This window comes from Danio rerio, chromosome 9 (genome assembly GCF_052040795.2).
Source record: "Danio rerio strain M-AB ecotype USA chromosome 9, GRCz13ab, whole genome shotgun sequence".
Lineage (NCBI taxonomy): Eukaryota > Metazoa > Chordata > Actinopteri > Cypriniformes > Danionidae > Danio > Danio rerio.
The window spans coordinates 7,770,682-7,782,294 of record NC_141029.1 but is presented as its reverse complement, the minus strand read 5'-3'; the positions used below and the strand labels follow the sequence as shown (position 1 = coordinate 7,782,294).

Genomic DNA, 11,613 nt, shown 5'->3' with positions numbered 1-11,613 from the left:
TTCCTTCTTCTCCAAAGTAAATCACTTTTAAACATGCAAAAAAAAAAAAGTAACAATTTTTTTTAAGAATTATTTGTAATGTTTCGAAATATATGTAGAATTTATTACGTATATTTATATATGTCAAATCCAAATGGGAACTTGCATGTTTCACTGTAAACTCTAATGTTGTCTTTACTTAAAGAATTAAGTAAAGTTGATTGAACATAACTTAAACATTTGCAATTTGCTCACATAAAAAATATAAGTTAATTTACTTATGTACCATGAAAATGCATACTTAAGATTTCAAGTGTAGTGAGCTCAAAATCATAATTAACCTTTTGAAAAAATAGGTTGTTTTCACAAATGTGGTCTTGACTGTAAAATTCTAATATGTGCAAACCTTTTAAATGCAAGGTCTTTTTATAAATCAGAAAACAAATGGCTTCAGGTATAAATATTCATCCTAATGTGATTTAATGGCTACTTATTATTATTATTATTATTATTATTATTATTATTATTATTTTTAGTTTGTTTATAGAATATATATATAATATATATATAATATAATATATATATAATTTTGTTACTTTTTTAAATATTTCCCAATTGATGTTTAACAGAGCAAGGACATTTTTCACAGTATGTCTGATAATATTTTTTCTTCTGGAGAAAGTCTGATTTGTTTTATTTCGGCTAGAATAAAAACAGCTTTTATTTATTTATTTTTTTAAAAAGCTATTTTAAGGACAAAATTATTAGCCCCTTTTAAGCTATATTTTTTTCAATAGTCTACAGAACAAACCATCATTATACAATAACTTGCCTAATTACCCTAACCTGCGTAGTTAACCTAATTAACCTAGTTAAGCCTTTAAATGTCCCTTTAAGCTGTATAGAAGTGTCTTAAAAATATCTAGTAAAATATTATGTACGGTCATCATGGCAAAGATACACTAAATCAGTTATTAGAGATGAGTTATTAAAACTGTTTAGAAATTTTGAAAAAATCCGCTCTCTTAAACAGAAATTGGAAAAAAATAAATAGATGGGGGGGTATGGGGGTAATATTTCTGACTTTAAGTGTATACACACACAAACACACACACACACACACACACACACACACACACACACACACACACACACACACACACACACACACACACACACACACACACACAATGAAAGCCAAAATAAACTGACTAAACTAAATTATTTAATTAATTAATTAAACTCGTATCCTCATTTTAGACCATACTTAAATTGTTTAGTTCACCAAACTTAGACTTACTTCTTAAATATGCAAGTTTTGGGAGACTCCATTACTCAATTAAATTGAGGCAACGAGTTTACTCAATTAATTTAGTTCAGTCAACTTATTAGGTTAGGCGACGCAGTGGTGCAGTGGGTAGTGCTGTCGCCTCACAGCAAGAAGGTCGCTGGTTCGAGCCTCGGCTGGGTCAGTTGCATTTCTGTATGGAATTTGCATGTTCTCCCTGCCTCTGCGTGGGTTTCTTCCAGGTGCTCCGGTTTCCCCCACAGTCCAAAGACATGCGGTGCAGGTAAATTGAGTAGGCTAAATTGTATGTAGTGTATGAGTGTGTTAGTGTGTGTGTTCCCCAGAGATGGGTGGCGGCTGGAAGGGCATCCGCTGCATAAAAATGTGCTGGATAAGTTGGCGGTTCATTCCGCTGTGGCGACCCCAGAATAATAAAGGGACTTAACTGAAAAGAAAATGAATGAATGAATGAACTTATTAGGGTTTTCAGTGTATATTTCTATTGATCAGATTTCTATATGAGCCTTCTTACACTTGTGTAATAGTAATGTTTTGATATCATGGTGTCATACTTGTGTTCCAACAACACAACAGCTACAGTAATGTTATTTGATTAACGATGTTGTTATAAATAATGATATTTAAAAAATAAATTATATGTCATTTAATAAATAATTGTGCATTAAATCAAAATATGTGTGTTTAAGTGATTCGTTAAATATGTATTAGTTTAGTCAATGCTTTTCTTATTTCCTCAATGAAAACATCAAATGTTTTAATTTGTACACTTCTGTGTGGAGTATTTAAATTAATATCTAATAAAGAAATGTCAATTATTTAAAATGCTAACTGATCTTCTTCTAGTGTCCATTTTTAAGCAGAAAAGCACATTTTTCATCATCATGTTCCGCACCACGGAATGTGGTGAGAAGGATTTGCCATATTATTATACTGCCTCGTTGCTGTGCCATGAGAAATGGTGTCCTGTCCCTTTAAGACTGCGCTTTTGTCATTGGTCAGTGACCATCTGTATCGTGTGCGCTTGTGCAGCTTCATTCTAGTCCAGGGGCGAGTGTTATTATAAGGCCTAGAATATCTAGCTACCTGCATTGAGGAAAATACAACTCTGTTGAATTACATATTTAACACATGTTCATTTGACGCGGTATCCTGCAAGAACCACAATCCGGATAAAAAAATGGCTGAATTACCGATGGGGAAAGGGGTGTCCGCTGGAAAAATAGCAAGCAATGTACAGAAGAAAATTACTAGAGCACAGGAGAAGGTAAGATATTTTAATAATCACGTGTATAATCAAATACATCCTCTGATCTCGGTGTTATCTACATTACAGCACATTAAAGCATTAAAGGCCAATGCATCGTCCTCTAGCGAGCTCTATAAACCTGCAATGTGACAGAAAGGCTCGTCCATAGTTGACTAGGAAATACTACAGTAAATGCATTTGTCTGCTCTATATTGTGCGGATGTTTTAATATATTTATATTACAGTTCTGAAGGCTCAAGCTCTGTTTATTTCATTGCTGTAAAGGCTGCTATGGAAACTACATGAACGCTTAGCCTGTTACACTGGATTTCTATGCTAACATTGAACACCATGAAGATCTCTTCGTGATTTAAGTTTAAATCCACCCATTTATTATGCCTACCCTGCATTAACCTAACCGTACTTATCTATTAGATGAGCGCGGCGATGATGCACGACTCTTGAACGAGTCATTCCTTTGAATAGGATCTTTTCAGTGAATCGGCTCACAAAACAAGTCCAAACGACTCATGGATGAGCCATAAGCTCACTGATAGGACATTTCAAACTTAGGCTATGTCTGTAACAAAAAACGAAAACGCTGTGATCGAAGGTAAAGTTACTTTTTGGTTAAAATTTGAGCTTTTATTAGCTGTTTGAAGGCTGCAGCTACCAAAACTGCATATTAATTCCGCAAAACACTGTTATTGTTCATATAATGCAAACTGAATAGTAAAACACAATATTAATAGGCAGCGATAGTAATAATAAAAAGCAATATGTGCCTGTCTATGGCTTAACTGCATCGTTTTAGAACCCTTTTTAAACATATCACACGCGATGACGCAATTACGTTTTTAACCGGTTCTTCGAACAAACTATTCAGAAGAGCCGATTCGTTAAAACGAGTGACTCTTTTTCTCAGCACAGCTGCATCGCTCCCTGCTGTCATCATCCATTATCGCTTTTTTTATTTTACTACAGCCTGACATTTGACAACTGTGTGTAAAATTAATTAAATAAAAATAAAAATAAATCAAAACCACAGAATATTTTAGATTAGCTGTCTCTATTTTATCTGCAATATCTGGACAGCGCATTATTCATTCATTCATTTATTCATTCATTTTTTTCTAGTCAGTCCCTTTATTAATCTGGGGTTGCCACAGCACAATGAACCGCCAACTTATCCAGCATATGTTTTATGCAACGGATCACATACACACTCAATCACACTCATACACTATGGACAATTTAGCTTACCCAATTCACCTATAGCGCATGTTTTTGATCTAGTGGGGGAAACCTGTGGAAACCCACGCCAACAAGGGGAGAACATGTAAACTCCACACAGAAATGCCAACTGAACCAGCCAAGGCTTGAACTAGCGACCCTCTTGCTGTGACGTAATTGTGCTACCCACTGTGCTGCCCGACAGCACATTAGTTATTTGTTGATGAAATTCTTAGCTAAGTGTCACTAAAGGACACTGTCTTAATATTTTGTTTGGTCATCTGGTGGATATGGTGTAGTTGTTTTCATAAAAAAAGTTGTAGATATTGATATATAGTATAATACAGAGTATAGTATAATCCTGGTTTTGTTTTATTCAATGTAAACTAGACAAATGTAGTGATATAATGGAATATATTTGATACAATAAGCCTCCGTTTGTTAACAATAGTTTATGAAACTAAACTGACGATGAAAGATATTTGTAGAAAGATGCTTGAGATAATAAGTTTAATAACTCATTGAATTAAATGTATTTTGTAAGGGTGGTTAGTTGGCATTTCTGTGTGGAGCTTGCATGTTCTCCCCGAGTTTGTGTGGGTTTACCCCTGCGGTCCAAAGCCATGCGCTATAGGTGAATTGAATTAAATTAGCTATAGTGTATGAGTGTGTGTGTGTGTGTGTGTGTGTTTGAATGAGTGTGTATGAATCAGAAAAAACAAAACAAAAAGCGCTCTGGGGTAAGTTCAAATGTAAGGTCGGTGCTCTTTGGGTAAGGGATTCATCAAATCTGCAACAAGAATCAGTCCAAGGCACTCGAGTAAAGTGAAAAAATTAAAAAGCCTTTATTCACATGGCTAGATCTCTAAAAACCAACGCGTTTCGGCAGAAGTCTGCCTTCATCAGGGTAACAGTGATCAGGTGCGTCTAGAGTCTCTTTTGAGTACTACGGTCACATGACTCATTTAAACATCTCAAATGGCACTCAAATAATTTAACAAGCAAACTCTACTACCATCATAAATTCGGCATAGATACACAAACACCCACTTGCATATGTGGGAAAAGAGAGAGAGAGAGAGAAGAAAAAAGAATATATATATATATATACATACATACACATATACGTATATATACATACACATATACATATACATATATATACATATATATATATACATACATACATACATACATACATACACATACATGTATACAATATATACACATACATGGAAAATACATACATACATATAAACACATACATCAATGTATAATGACGATCTGTAAAGCATCTATAGAAAAACTCATTTAATCATTCATTTTCTTATCGGCTTAGTCCCCTCATTAATCCGGGGTCGCCACAGCGGAACGAACCGCCAACCAGCTACTTTCTACGCAGCGGATACCCATCCAGCCGCAACCCATTTCTGGGAAACTATAGAAAAACTGTTTTACAAAAAAGAAGAGAAATCTAATTCACCATTCAAACCTGGAAATCTGGTTGCTTTTAATGTATATATCCAAAAAGTCTCTCTCTGTTTTAATCTTTTTATCCTGTCTCCTCCTCTTGTAGAATTATAAATATGTTCAATGCCAACTATTTTTAATGAACTTGGATTGCCATGACCTTGATTTTTATAATGTAGAGCCATAGGATATTGTGGATTACAAGTACGTATCGCATATTTATGCTCCGCTAATCTCAACTTTAGTTTTCTCTTAGTCATTCCTACATAAAAACAACCACAAGGACATTCCAGTCGATAAACAACAAAAGTAGTATTGCAATTGATAAATGAATTGATCTTAAATTCACGGCCCGAAGAAGGATCTCTAAACATGTTCGTCTTGAGCATGTTTTCACAATGGTTGCAATTACCACATCTGTAGTTCCCTGTTGTTTGATTTAACCATGTGTTAGTTTTCTTAGAGGAAAGATGGCTTCTCACAAGTTTATCTTGGATAGTTGGAGCTTTTCGAAAGACTACAGAGGGGGATACAGGTAAAATTTCCCTAAGATGGGGGTCACTCATCAAAATATTCCAATTATTTTTTATAATTCTCTTTATTGTATTTGCCTCAGTACTGTATTGTGTCACGAAATAAACAGAACTTTCTGACTGGTTTAATCTGGGTCTTTTTATTAACAATTCATCTCTGTTGCTATCTTTTGCTTTATTATAAGATTTATAAATTACTCTATTTTTATAACCCCGTTGTTTGAATCTGTGAACCATGTCTTGTGATTTGATCTCAAAATCTTCTTCTTTGTCGCAAATTCTTTTCAATCTCTGAAATTGTCCAAAAGGAATATTTTCGATCAGCCATGGAGGATGGAAACTATCTGCTCTCAGGATTGTATTTCTATCTGTTTCTTTTCTAAAAATGGTGGTATGTAATTTTCCTGTAGTGTCTTTAAAAATGTTTAAGTCCAAAAAATGTATTTGAGTGAATGAAAAATCCAAGCTGAATCTCAGATTTGCGTTAGTATTATTTAAAAAAGCATGAAATTGCCTCAAATCTGCCTCCAATCCAGACCATATCAGAATAACATCATCTATATATCTACCCCACCACACAATGCTACTCAAATAAGGATTTGATTCAGAATATACAAATCTCTCTTCCCATAATCCCAAAAATAGATTTGCATAATTTGGGGCAAAACAAGCTCCCATAGCTGTTCCCTTTATCTGTTTATAAAGTTGATCTTGAAACAAGAAAACATTATTCTTCAATGTCCATTCAGCCAACTGTACAATAAAACATGTTGGTGGTTTTTTTGGCGATGGTCTCTTTTCTAGATAGTATAACAATGCTTCTAGACCTTCTCTATGATCTATATTTGTATATAATGATTCAACATCCATAGTTGCCAGTATACAGGTTTTATCACATTGCATATTTTTAATCGTATTTAATACTTGAGTCGTGTCCTGAATGTAAGAGGGCAGATCTTTAACAATAGGTTTTATAAAATAGTCCACAAATTTTGAGGCAGGTTCTGTGATCGATTCATTCCCACTAATTATAGGTCGGCCGGGTGGATTTTCTAAATTCTTATGTATTTTAGGCAGCATATAGAAAGTAGGGATTCTAGGTTCTTTTGACCACAAAAACTCAAACTCATTCTGTGTAATCCATTCTTCGGTTTTAGCAAAAGTCAGTATTTCCATCAGTTCCGTTTTTATCTTTTCTGCCGGATCAAATTTCAAAGGTTGATAATACTCACAGTTCTGTAGTTGTCGTAAGGCTTCTTTGATATAATCATCTCTGCCCCATACCACAACGGCACCACCTTTGTCCGCTCTTTTAATAATAAGATTGTCATTAGTTGATAACCAGTCCAAAGCGTTAACCTCGTCTTTTGAAAGATTAAAATGTTTTTTCTTTTTTGAGGCAAAAATATTATCCATTTCATAGGAGACTTTCTTGTAGAACGAGTTCAACGTCGGGTTGGAGACACATGGAATAAACGTAGATTTGGGCTTAAAGATTGTCTTTTTTTCTTCATAGGTGCGCGCTTCTGCCGTAGAGGTGTGATACCAAACCTTTAATTGTAGATTACGATGAAATTTAAACAAGTCCACTTTGGTCTGAAATTCGTTCGCTGTATTTACCGGGGAGTATGTTAAGCCTTTTGATAGAACTGATGTACAACTTGTCGATAGGGATATATTGGAGATATTTATCACCTCATCTCCTTTGTTCGGCTCCGTGTGTATCTGCCCTGGATCTGGGATCTTGGTCGATCTCTTTCTCCCTCGTCTCGTTTTTCGCTTGCCGGTTTTCCAAACCTTTGGTATGTTCTTGATTTGTTTCCTAAAAAATCTCTTCTAGGTGACTTCTCCAATGTCGACTGATCATCATCACTACTTGGTAGATTAAAGGACACAGATCTCCTTCTCTGATAATGGTTTCTTTCATTTCTCTGAGGCCACAAATACACCTTATTCTCTTTATAATCTGATTCATCTCTTCCAAATTTCAGCAATTTATCCTGTTTAAGTTTTTTCGAGAGTGCCTCCAAATCCACTCTCAATTTCTCCTCAAACTGTAGATATTCTTGTTCTTTTATTGCAATTTCTTCTTTAATTCTTGTAATTTGGTTTTGGGTTTCAATCTTCTGTTTTTTCGCTTCTTCAATCAATAATAGAATCAAATCAAGGGAGCATTTGTTTAAAATTGCTTCCCATTTTTGTTTAAAGTCAGTGTCTTCATATCCAAACGAAGGAAATTTTTTAATCCTTAATCCTCTGGGAATCATATTCTCCCTCCAATAATCAGATAACGTCACCATATGTAGATGTAGTTTGAGTTCTTTCTCCGACTGTTTTTTAAGATCATTATACATTTTTTTGAAGTCTAAATGTTGTGCTACTGACTCTGAATTCAACAAGGTGTCCGCCACAATGATCTTCTCACCTTCCTCTTTGGAATAGGAAAAATATCCAGATGCCATGTTCTCAAAGTAGTCAAATACTTCCCCGATTACGTCTCAAGACGGAGCAGCTTTTAGATGGAACGATCCCTCTGCGTCCTTGTATACTTCAGAAAAAACAAAACAAAAAGCGCTCTGGGGTAAGTTCAAATGTAAGGTCGGTGCTCTTTGGGTAAGGGATTCATCAAATCTGCAACAAGAATCAGTCCAAGGCACTCGAGTAAAGTGAAAAAATTAAAAAGCCTTTATTCACATGGCTAGATCTCTAAAAACCAACGCGTTTCGGCAGAAGTCTGCCTTCATCAGGGTAACAGTGATCAGGTGCGTCTAGAGTCTCTTTTGAGTACTACGGTCACATGACTCATTTAAACATCTCAAATGGCACTCAAATAATTTAACAAGCAAACTCTACTACCATCATAAATTCGGCATAGATACACAAACACCCACTTGCATATGTGGGAAAAGAGAGAGAGAGAGAGAAGAAAAAAGAATATATATATATATATACATACATACACATATACGTATATATACATACACATATACATATACATATATATACATATATATATATACATACATACATACATACATACATACATTGATTAATGAGGGGACTAAGCCGATAAGAAAATGAATGATTAAATGAGTTTTTCTATAGATGCTTTACAGATCGTCATTATACATTGATGTATGTGTTTATATGTATGTATGTATTTTCCATGTATGTGTATATATTGTATACATGTATGTGTATGTATGTATGTATGTATGTATGTATATATATATATGTATATATATGTATATGTATATGTGTATGTATATATACGTATATGTGTATGTATGTATATATATATATATATATTCTTTTTTCTTCTCTCTCTCTCTCTCTTTTCCCACATATGCAAGTGGGTGTTTGTGTATCTATGCCGAATTTATGATGGTAGTAGAGTTTGCTTGTTAAATTATTTGAGTGCCATTTGAGATGTTTAAATGAGTCATGTGACCGTAGTACTCAAAAGAGACTCTAGACGCACCTGATCACTGTTACCCTGATGAAGGCAGACTTCTGCCGAAACGCGTTGGTTTTTAGAGATCTAGCCATGTGAATAAAGGCTTTTTAATTTTTTCACTTTACTCGAGTGCCTTGGACTGATTCTTGTTGCAGATTTGATGAATCCCTTACCCAAAGAGCACCGACCTTACATTTGAACTTACCCCAGAGCGCTTTTTGTTTTGTTTTTTCTGAAGTATACAAGGACGCAGAGGGATCGTTCCATCTAAAAGCTGCTCCGTCTTGAGACGTAATCGGGGAAGTATTTGACTACTTTGAGAACATGGCATCTGGATATTTTTCCTATTCCAAAGAGGAAGGTGAGAAGATCATTGTGGCGGACACCTTGTTGAATTCAGAGTCAGTAGCACAACATTTAGACTTCAAAAAAATGTATAATGATCTTAAAAAACAGTCGGAGAAAGAACTCAAACTACATCTACATATGGTGACGTTATCTGATTATTGGAGGGAGAATATGATTCCCAGAGGATTAAGGATTAAAAAATTTCCTTCGTTTGGATATGAAGACACTGACTTTAAACAAAAATGGGAAGCAATTTTAAACAAATGCTCCCTTGATTTGATTCTATTATTGATTGAAGAAGCGAAAAAACAGAAGATTGAAACCCAAAACCAAATTACAAGAATTAAAGAAGAAATTGCAATAAAAGAACAAGAATATCTACAGTTTGAGGAGAAATTGAGAGTGGATTTGGAGGCACTCTCGAAAAAACTTAAACAGGATAAATTGCTGAAATTTGGAAGAGATGAATCAGATTATAAAGAGAATAAGGTGTATTTGTGGCCTCAGAGAAATGAAAGAAACCATTATCAGAGAAGGAGATCTGTGTCCTTTAATCTACCAAGTAGTGATGATGATCAGTCGACATTGGAGAAGTCACCTAGAAGAGATTTTTTAGGAAACAAATCAAGAACATACCAAAGGTTTGGAAAACCGGCAAGCGAAAAACGAGACGAGGGAGAAAGAGATCGACCAAGATCCCAGATCCAGGGCAGATACACACGGAGCCGAACAAAGGAGATGAGGTGATAAATATCTCCAATATATCCCTATCGACAAGTTGTACATCAGTTCTATCAAAAGGCTTAACATACTCCCCGGTAAATACAGCGAACGAATTTCAGACCAAAGTGGACTTGTTTAAATTTCATCGTAATCTACAATTAAAGGTTTGGTATCACACCTCTACGGCAGAAGCGCGCACCTATGAAGAAAAAAAGACAATCTTTAAGCCCAAATCTACGTTTATTCCATGTGTCTCCAACCCGACGTTGAACTCGTTCTACAAGAAAGTCTCCTATGAAATGGATAATATTTTTGCCTCAAAAAAGAAAAAACATTTTAATCTTTCAAAAGACGAGGTTAACGCTTTGGACTGGTTATCAACTAATGACAATCTTATTATTAAAAGAGCGGACAAAGGTGGTGCCGTTGTGGTATGGGGCAGAGATGATTATATCAAAGAAGCCTTACGACAACTACAGAACTGTGAGTATTATCAACCTTTGAAATTTGATCCGGCAGAAAAGATAAAAACGGAACTGATGGAAATACTGACTTTTGCTAAAACCGAAGAATGGATTACACAGAATGAGTTTGAGTTTTTGTGGTCAAAAGAACCTAGAATCCCTACTTTCTATATGCTGCCTAAAATACATAAGAATTTAGAAAATCCACCCGGCCGACCTATAATTAGTGGGAATGAATCGATCACAGAACCTGCCTCAAAATTTGTGGACTATTTTATAAAACCTATTGTTAAAGATCTGCCCTCTTACATTCAGGACACGACTCAAGTATTAAATACGATTAAAAATATGCAATGTGATAAAACCTGTATACTGGCAACTATGGATGTTGAATCATTATATACAAATATAGATCATAGAGAAGGTCTAGAAGCATTGTTATACTATCTAGAAAAGAGACCATCGCCAAAAAAACCACCAACATGTTTTATTGTACAGTTGGCTGAATGGACATTGAAGAATAATGTTTTCTTGTTTCAAGATCAACTTTATAAACAGATAAAGGGAACAGCTATGGGAGCTTGTTTTGCCCCAAATTATGCAAATCTATTTTTGGGATTATGGGAAGAGAGATTTGTATATTCTGAATCAAATCCTTATTTGAGTAGCATTGTGTGGTGGGGTAGATATATAGATGATGTTATTCTGATATGGTCTGGATTGGAGGCAGATTTGAGGCAATTTCATGCTTTTTTAAATAATACTAACGCAAATCTGAGATTCAGCTTGGATTTTTCATTCACTCAAATACATTTTTTGGACTTAAACATTTTTAAAGACACTACAGGAAA

At 34.8% G+C, this 11,613-nt stretch overlaps 1 protein-coding gene across 7 annotated transcripts in view; it reads left to right on the top strand.

Moving 5' to 3' along the window:
• Positions 1–2,311: 2,311 nt before the first annotated feature.
• bin1a (bridging integrator 1a) overlaps positions 2,312–11,613 on the top strand; it is a 50,395-nt gene continuing 41,093 nt past the window's right edge. For all 7 annotated transcript variants that reach the window (XR_015499064.1, XM_087267438.1, XM_087267437.1 and 4 more), the window contains exon 1: positions 2,312–2,552. Coding sequence is in view for 6 of the 7 variants with exons in the window: in XM_087267438.1 (XP_087123564.1) it covers positions 2,466–2,552 (87 nt within the window). In the remaining variant the exon portion in view is untranslated. The remainder of the gene's footprint in view (positions 2,553–11,613) is intronic.